The sequence below is a fragment of the Rousettus aegyptiacus genome, unplaced genomic scaffold, assembly GCF_014176215.1.
Source record: "Rousettus aegyptiacus isolate mRouAeg1 unplaced genomic scaffold, mRouAeg1.p scaffold_m13_p_11, whole genome shotgun sequence".
Taxonomy (NCBI): Eukaryota; Metazoa; Chordata; class Mammalia; order Chiroptera; family Pteropodidae; genus Rousettus; species Rousettus aegyptiacus.
In genome coordinates this window covers 20,744,160-20,754,172 of record NW_023416286.1, presented here as the reverse complement: position 1 = coordinate 20,754,172, position 10,013 = coordinate 20,744,160, and the positions used below count along the sequence as shown (strand labels likewise).

At 34.9% G+C, this 10,013-nt stretch overlaps 1 protein-coding gene across 3 annotated transcripts in view; it reads right to left on the bottom strand.

The window, feature by feature from the left end:
- Positions 1–1,152: 1,152 nt before the first annotated feature.
- The window catches only part of HTR2A (5-hydroxytryptamine receptor 2A), a 66,555-nt gene continuing 57,694 nt past the window's right edge, over positions 1,153–10,013 (bottom strand). For all 3 annotated transcript variants that reach the window (XM_016129336.2, XM_036228600.1, XM_036228601.1), the window contains one exon: positions 1,153–5,867. In XM_016129336.2, the coding sequence (XP_015984822.2) occupies positions 5,065–5,867 (803 nt within the window). In that variant the 3' untranslated portion in view covers positions 1,153–5,064. The remainder of the gene's footprint in view (positions 5,868–10,013) is intronic.

The following is a 10,013-nucleotide window of genomic DNA, read 5'->3' as shown; positions in this document are numbered from 1 at the left end:
ATAAGATTCCCATATAAAATTTAAAGCTGTTTTTTTTTTTTAAATTTGAAATTTATTTAAAGGATTTAAGAGAATGTGAGAGTTGTGAGTTCCAGAATACTCTGTCGACATGAAGCTACACCTTGATTCAAGAAAGTCTTGACTGGACTTCCTAGCATTCAGATAAACACAGACCAAGAAGAGACTACCTGCAAAGATCATTGACTTCAGATCCTTTATTATACACTCAAGGAAGAAGTGACTTTGACCTGTCCAGGTTGAGACAGTAGTAGCAGATGATACCTAGGTTTCCTTCCTTAGTCTTCTGCAATGGAATCACAGCAAGTCCTGAGGTTCCAACTGGCTGTGAAATCTTCCCATAAAGTGTTGGCTTAGGTGGACATACTAGTGTTAAATATCAAAAAGGAAGAACAGGGCTAAGATTGGTGTGCACACCATTAAGGGAAAATAAGGAAATCGTTTGTTTTTGCAAACCACCTGCAAAAATAATAAAAAATTTAACAAAGACGTTTTGTCTAATTGCGTACTTGCTGAGGCAAATAACCATCAACTATAAAACTTGAGAAAAAGCTTAGTAATATTATTGTTGTAAGTTTAGAATAAAATTTTAAAAACTACAGATGTTTCTTTTAAAAATCATCATTATTGTGGATTAAAATTCAATGTAAAGTTCTAAAACTTTATATGAATTAAGTAGTGTCTGAAGGTACTTGTTTTTCTGTGGGCCATTTGAATGATACAGGGAAAACATTTCTTGTCCCCAAATTTCTTCTCACTTGTCTACCTGGTGCCTAAAATTTTTCCCTTTGTTTCTGCCTTTGAAATTATTGTGGTGGACAGCTGCAAGGATCTAAGCGATAGAATGGTCTATCAGCTTGAATTGCTTATTAGCGCTCTAACAGAGAGGGAATGGCATAAAGTCAGTAAGTTTTGATGGAAGCAGGAAAAATGAATACCAATGAAGGGAACTCTGCATCATGGTGATGACAAAGCAGAAGGAAAAATGTTTTAAAAATGAGAAGCATTCATAGAAAGAATAGTGAAGCTGTCGAAAAATAATATTGCCCATCTCACAGTTTTGTCTAGAGTTTGCTCTGATGGCTAATAAAATATAGATGCTTTGTTTTTTTCTTTTTAATAACAACACATTTAGATAACATTTACAGAGTATTTTACAGGTTATCATCACAGCCATAGCCATGATCTTATTTAAGTGACTTTGCCAGTTAGCCAGTACAGGTTTTAGTAGCTCCATTTTAGAGACAATAAAATTGAGGCACAGTGTTATTAAGTTTACATAATCGGTGAGCAGGGAAGCTAAGATGGAGACTTGCATCTTTTGGATCTGAACCCAGAGTTCTTTATCCTGTCCTAGATTGAGTATGGGAAAGCATTTATGCTTCTGACTCAGATTACCTGGGCTTGAACTCGCCATTTTTCTTGCCAGCTGTGTGATCCTGAGTATGTTACTAACTGCTCTGAATCCCAGTTTCTTCATCTATGGAAAAGAGGGAATAATAATATCTACCTTTTAGCCTTGTTGTGAGTGTTCTGTCAGGTAAAGCAAGCAAAGCAATCAGTTTAATGTCTGGGCGTGGTATTATGTGGAGCTATGAACACCTGGAAAAGATACTTACTGTCCCTATTTTATAGAATCTTCCTGCATTTAAAGGTGAAATGATGAATACAGGGCAACTTTCCAGTTAATTCAATGATAGAGTGTCTCTTTGGTTTACTTTAATTCTTGAAACTAGCTCCTGTAAAAATGCACGTGACTGCGTGTGAATGCACTATCTGTGTCTTGGGGTACACCCGTACAAATGTATCCACATGTACCTGTGTGCATGTGTTGGGGGTACAGCAGCAGCTGGTTCTCTATATTCCTAGGCTATGTGGAACCAGACATAGTGATTCAGCATGGAGCATTTGTTGTTGCAGATAACTAAAAAAATGGATCATGACCATAAATCTAACTCAACCAGGCGGGTCCTAGTTCTGTGACTGAGCTCCAGAAGCATAGGCTTTGTGCTCTCGAAGTATCTCAATGATACCTGGAGTTCCCAGCCTGGAAGATTTGGAGCAACTCTCTTTAGTAGACACAGCTATGGACTTAAAATCGCATTTATTTTTGGTATATTTTATTTACAATTATTCATTATTTCTTGAAATATTTTAGAATAGTCGTGATAAAATAATTACATAAAACAACCTTAACTTTTTGTTACATATGGCACAGAATAATTTTACACTTCTTAAATATGTTTCATTGATACACAACTGGCAGGAGCACCCTTTGCCAAAGCAGCACAGTAACTTAGTTCCATTCGGCTATGGTAGCACTTTAGAAAATGACCATGAGATGGCGCTGTGGCCAAGAGATTAAGTAGTTTAAAATGCGTTTCCCCTAATTACGGCGTTTAAGCCCTTTCTTTAAATATAGAAAAATCTACTATTCAACTTAGAGTAGAGAAAGGCTGGTTACTCTATTTAAATAGTACTGAGTAGGACTGAGTTCTTTAATTACAGATCCATAAATCATTCAAGGACTGTGTTTCACTGGGGTGAAGGGTATATTTAAAAAGCCTCAGTAGTCATAAAGTCCCCAGACTAAATCAAGGTCCCGAAGATACCATTTTAATTAAGTCATTCAATTATATATAAGGACCATTGTTTTCACAACTCTCATAGATTTGTGTTAAAGTCTTCCCATAAAATCAAATCAACTTCCAGTTTATTTAAAGAAGTGATAGTTCTGTTACATTTTAATCTGCTTTGACAGCAATAGAAGGTCATAGAAACATTAGAACATGAATTCACATTTAAATCGATATGATACAAACATGCACACATGTATATACTGAGTATCTTCATAAATGGCTCTTGCTTTTCTTTCATATAAATATATAAATATCGAATAAAGTGCATGGGAACATGTCTGTACATGTATACAGATACATGTTTGTCTGTAATATACACTTGAATAGATACTTATGGAGAGAAAAACATACACGTTTGTAATATATATGTAGTCAAAGACATTTATCAGGCAGTATTTAAGTTCACTCTGATCAAGATTGAGTATAGAATAGAGGGTAGAATCTGTAATCTTTTCTCTAATATATAATGAGATATGCAGAGTTATAAACTAAGGCAAAATACATTACAGCAGGGGCTTTTAAATATTGTTATTTTTATCAGTTAGTATGGTATAATCATTAAAGTAGTTCAGATCAAATTCAGCCTTGATAGTAGTGGCTTACTATAAATTCTAGTTTTGAAATAAACACTTTTCAATATATCTATAGGGATATAATTAGGATAGCCCTAATGCATTTCCAAATTACATAATGACACTTCCCATGTTCTTTAGTTTTTGAATCTATAATTTTATTCAAATGACTTAGAGCAAAAAATTATTTCTCATTTAATAGAAATTCTCTAATATTGTAATCACACATCTAATATCCATTCCAATAAGAATGTGCAGTTTAATCTAGCGTAATATCATTTATTAAGGTTAATCTTTTTCGTTAACAAACTTTTCTACAAAATATTATATTACTGCTTTTTTAAAATCAGGGAGCCCAGTGTAAATGGGTAATAAATGAGTTAGTTTTTAGGGAAGTAGAACAAAACTTTGCTCAAAACTTTGGTAGTCATAGTTTGGGTCCAGATTGAAGTGTGTATTTCTAAACCAATTGCACATCTTGACCTCAAGTGATATTTCCTACCTTCTGTATTTGGTTGGTATTAACTGACAACCAATTAGGAAACTTACTGAGAAAACTATACTCAGAGTTGAAACAAACCAGTGACTGAATCAGGTAAAAAAGAAATAAATTGATTGTCAAAATAAACTTGTGAATATTTTTGACAAGGATCATTATAATTAGGTCATTTTCTTTAAAGGCAAAGATATCATTTTAACTATTTTTATGTCCTTAGTACCTAGGACATTTCTTCACAGATAGTACACACTCAGTAGATGATTGTGGAACTGAAGGTGAACCACTTCAGTAATTAATATTAATTGATTGCTCTGAAAGCATTAATTTACTGATGGTGCCCAGAGGAAAGTCGCCTCCATTTAGTAGAGATGTCCTAAGACTCTATTGCTGTCAGTAGCCAAAAACCTGAGTTTATTCCTCAATCCTGACATAGTTACATCAATACTGCTTACTGCTCAAAGGAGCACATGCATGATGCAGCCATAAAGAGCAGGTTATCAAATGCCTCTATGGTGCTGTTTAGGAAAAGCAATTTCCTAAATGCATTTGGTAATGTTAAATTATCCTTTCGATAGTGTAGCTAGTAGAACAAACACTAAATGAGACCACATTGGAAATTTAGAATAAAGCACATGTAGTAGAAGAGAAAGCAGCAATAGCAACAAAGAAACATTTAAAATCTTTTTCACTTCTGAGAATTAACCTGAAATGCAGCAAATGCCAGCAGCTTTGTGAATATTTCACAATGGCATCTATGAAAAAGCAGAAATGAAAAAGTTGTCAAGTATTTCATTCAATTATCTTAGCATACTGACTTTATAACACTGTACTTAGTGTCTTTTCGTTGTTGTTCAGAATATGTATCATGGTGAGTTTCGAAGAGAAGTTTTCTTTAAGAGACCATTCATAGTCAACCAATTTTTCACTATTTTTAGCTATTTTTATTTACAGCAGTAGGTAACCAACTCATGCCATCAATTAACAACATAGTAGCAAGGTTTCCACTTGACAATAGAAGTTAATTTAAATTTATTTATGGCCTCATTATAATTATACGATAAAAGCTAATTATTTTAAAGACATATCATTTACAATGTTAAAAATAAGTATCATAAAGCTCACAGCTAAAATGCTGCCAGGGCATTTTTGAAGTGCACATTTTGTGGCATTTAACCCTGCTTTTCACTGACAGAATAAATTGAGGCATCTAGATATTATTGTTGGTTCCACTAGATTGGCCTAATTTTTTCCAGTCTCCCTATTATCTTTTCATTTTTTCCAGAGATGTGAAAACTCGCTCAGTGTGCCCTCCGTGGTTGCCATGGCAACCAGTCTATCACACACAGCTAACCTTTTCATTTACTGTGTTGATAATATTGTCTCTAGGAGCATCTTCTGAATTTCGTTTTCCTAGAGCAACCATAGTGCAGTCGTTATCTGTCATCTTGGCATCTTTCTGTGAATTCTTTTTTTGTCCCTTTTGGAGTTGACTAGACTTGTAGGCCAGGGCTGGGATAGTGTTTACTAAAATTAACTGCAATGGTTTTTTATTTTCCTTGTACTGACACTGAATATACCGCGAAAAGGCTGACCTATAGGTCTTGTTAAACAGTGTATACACTAGTGGGTTGACTGCTGAGGAGAGGTAACCGATCCAAACGAACACATTAAGCAGTGCTCCAATGATATCCTCATTGCAGGACTCTTTGCAGATGACGGCCATTATGTTCGTGATGAAGAAGGGGCACCACATCACCACAAACAGAAAGAAGACAATGCCCAGCACCTTGCAGGCTTTTTGCTCATTGCTGATGGACTGCATAGTCCTCCTGCCGTAGGATCCTGGCTCCCTGTGGATGGACCGCTGGAAGAGCTTTTCTGAAGACAGGGAACTCTGAGGGAGGAAGCTGAAAGAAGCTAATTTGGCCCGTGTGCCAAGATCACTCACACACAAAGTAGCTTCTTTCTGGAGTGACTTGATAGTTAAAAAGTAGGTTATCACCATGATGGTTAAGGGAATGAAAAAAGACACGAAAGAGCCGATCAGGACAAAGTTGTCATCAGCGAGTAAGCAACTTCCTTCCTTAAAGACCTTGGAATCATCCTGTAGTCCAAAGACTGGTATTGGCATGGATATACCTGGAGTTGGACAAAAAAAATGAAACTTGATTATTGAGGAATTGAGTATGAAGGCAAAAGCATTGCTACATAATGGCCATACAAAGGATTTTATGACTACATTGATTAAAAGCTTAACATATACTTTAAATGACAATTTAAAATTCCCTTGAACTTAAAATTCTCTTGAACTTACTTTATATCAGAATTATTTAATAGCTTAACATACACTTTCCAGGAGAATTTAAAATTCTCTTGGACTTAACGACATTATATAGTTATAAGGTATTATATATAAGATGAAATTATAATATTTAGTTCTAATTTATAGTTGTATATTAATTATAATAAATACTACTAAATAATACGTAGTATTTCTAACATATATTAACTATACGTAATATATAATTCCTTACACTTATATGTTATGTTGCTCTGTATAATCCTTTTCTTAAAAGAAGAACAATAAACCAAGCTTTAATTTTTCATGGTATATTTTCTGATTATAACATTATATTTATATATTGAAGAAAATATATAAAGACAAAGAAACAAAAATAAAAATGATCAATAATGCCATCACTCAGAGTTAATTGCCATCAACAATATAACACTGTTTATTTTAGATAAACATACACACACATCATGCACACATTTTATAAAATTACAAACAATATATATATATTTAGAAAATTTGAAAAATATTAAAAGGTAACAATGAATAAAGATAAATGATATGTATTTTTGCCAGCCAGGGGTAACCATAGTTTATATTTTGTGTAGTTTCTTCTTCCACTATGTGCATATATAAGTATATATGTATATGCAGTATTTTATGTGCAGTTTTAGATATCATTTCATTTAACATTAAATTATGAAAACTGAACATATTTTAAAGTATTTTTTAAAACAATGATTTTTTATTATGGATTTAAAGTAACTTTAAGCAATTTTGATTCTTTTTAAAAAGGTTTTATTATGGAAAAATTCAAATATATGGTAAAGCAAAACAAAACAAAATCTAGCACAATGAACCCATTTCCAACTTCAACAATGATCAACAAGGACAATTCTGTTTTATCCACCCGTCTACCTGCTGCAAGCCCTCCCATTTTATTTCAAAACAAATTCCAGACATTACATAATTCAATCTCTAAATATTTTATTACATATTATAGATATTATTATTTATTAAATATTAAATATATTATTATATATGCTACACACTCTTAAAAACTTAATATTGTCATAATACCATTCCTAAATAGAAACTTAATATTTCTTTAATATAATTAAAGATAAAGCCTGTCTTCAAATTTCTAATTGCCTCCAAAAGGTCATTATATATTTTTAGTAGTAGAGCATTCATAAGAGTAGATTACAAAATATTAAGCAGCCACAGACTCTTCCTGAAAAATACAAGAATTAGGTACGGAATGAGATCATATACGGGAAGATGACCCCATGGTCAATTGCTTCATTGCTCACATTTAGGGAACCTGTAAATTTCCCTCAGGCACAGGGCTTAGGCAGAGAAAACAGTAGAGTAAGGGAAGGCAGCACTTGGCCTCTAATTATGCTAATTTATTCCCCATGATGCAGGACCTTATTTAAGGGAGATTTAACTGACCACCACCACCCTTTTACTGTTTTGGAGGCGTGGGAGAGTCTTCCTCTGGCCTGGGAAAGACCAAGGCAATCATTTGATTGTCATAAAAGAAGAGTCAGGGTGATGGGGAAGAAGAGGAAATATGAATCAAATACTCTGTATAACTTAGTGTAAGGTTGCTTCTTTCACGGAATAGTATACACCACAGGGGCACCCTGGGAGACAGTCAGAACAAACTTCCTAATTCCTGCCAAGGTTTTCAGCTCCCTCAGAACTGTGAAACAGGGAGTGTCACTGATTCTGACAGCCCTTTAGGGGCTAATAAGTGGTCACAATCCAGCCAATAACACGGGTTCATTACAGAGGTGGCTACTGCTTGCTTAACTTTTGGAAAAGCTTCCTTTGAGGATCTATGGTCTGACTTGTGCATTCCCAGAACAGAGCTCAGCTCCATCCAACAATGAACCTGACTGTCCTAACCTCACACTACCTCACCGGCCATCCTTGCCAGGGAGGGGGCATTAGCTTGAGTTAAAGTAATGCTTAACACAAATCTTTCTCAGTAATATTTTCCATTTTCTTCATAGATTTAACTGACAGTATTTGTCATCTTGGAAGGTATAGATAAATGACAAGGTCAACTTGGAAGGTGTAGATAAATGACAACAGAACCATTCTTAAGGACACAGTGTGGTTAATGACTCTTCATTTCCTTCATTCCACTCTGACCCTGGCCTGTTGGGAACATTCCGTGGGCCAAGAAGATATGAAAGAACTACAGCTCCAAGAGGAACATCTTCTGAGACTCTTGATACTTACGAGTTTTGTTTAGCCTTTAGAAAACTCTTGATTGTAAAAGTTAACGCAAGGTTTCTAAACAGAGTGTTTTGTTTTCTAAGTGTTTGAACATATATCTGTGAAAAGTATTTCCTGTATTCATGTACAAGATCTTTGTTTGACAGCGTAGTTGCTCATTGATTAGAAGGGTTGCTTTGGGGTGAGACAGACCTGGATTCGAGTCTTGGCCCTGGCTCTGTGCTCCTGGGCTGATTACTTCATTCCTATAGGCCTCAGTTCCTCATTTATAATACAAGGCTGGCACCCACATGCCCCCATGGATGTGGTGAGGATAAAATGAATCAAACATGTAGAGTACCTAGGACAGTGCTTAGTCCAGAATAAATGTTCTCCCAATGGTAGATAAACATGAGAGTATCTTTTTTGGCAGAATTATTTGGATTGAATACATTAACTTGATTTTTCCTCTAATTTTGTTCTGTTTTACTTAATTTGTACATACTAGACTTTAATATATAAAAAATCTTTAAAACATAATATATAATAGATCTTAAACTAAAAGAAGTTTAAAAACATTTTGGCTATTGGCTATTAGTTAATAATGATGTAATTACTAGCTTCTGCCAAAGTGACAAAGGGACTCAATTAATTTTAATTTTGTACAGCTAAAACTGTTGATTGCTTTTCTAATGTGATGAATTACAGCCATTACTATTAGTCATGATACACATAAACAAAATATCAACTGTCCAAAACAAGGTATATTATTTTGTTATTAAACTCTTGGGTGTGCACTTTCCTGATTAATACTAAGGGAGTCTCCACCTTGAGAACCTTTTGCCCATTTATTTGTGATCTGATGATTTATGTAAGTGGAAATTCTCAATTAATGAGAATATGGGATTACCTAAAATACCAAATTCTTCAATTATTTGGAATTCAGATGAGTGTTTTCGTTTGGGAAGAACGCGCGCACACACACACACACACACACACACACACACCCCTCCAGAATGGTTCAGCTTCTGTGGTCAGGGAGGGAAAGGGTTTATGGAGCCATCTCACTGAAGTAGAGATTTCCCCCACTAAGCTGCCTGGGAAGAAGAGCCTCTAAAGAGTGGATGTGGCAAGAGGGCACAGGCAGGCTGTCTGGAAGAGGGACCTTGACTTGCAGGGGGAGAATCAACTAATTCGGTCTTTAAATGGCCCATTCCTCCTTAACTATAACAAAAATATCCTTCTTTTTCAGTGCCTCACTCATAGTAGGGGTCAGCAAGGGTTTGTGACAGTTAAAGAAATACTCTATAAAAGAGGAGAAGGAATTTTACATTAAAGAACTAGAACACTTGGATAGGCTTTGTGGGTACAATAAGCAGTTCAAAAACACGCTCTTACCAAGAGAGATGACAATGCTGGCTGTTATCCAAGGCTGTGGTCACAGCCATATCCAGTGCATTAATTTTCTGGCTGCTTTGTTTGATAATAGCTGCTTTTGGAGACCTGACATCTCCTCTCACTTGAAATTTCTGCATATAAAGCATTTTCCTTCATGAACAAACAGAAAGTAGCTTGAACTACGTGACTTTGCATTTTGTTTTTTGTATTTTTCTGAGGAGTGGAAAACAGCAATCAAAATTCAATATCCGTGTTGGACTCTTCTTGCATATTTTTATTTCTTTTCATTAAAACTCAGACAATGAAATGAATGGGAAACATTGACACCCAGAAATACACAAGCTTTGGCTGGTGTCTTTCTTTTA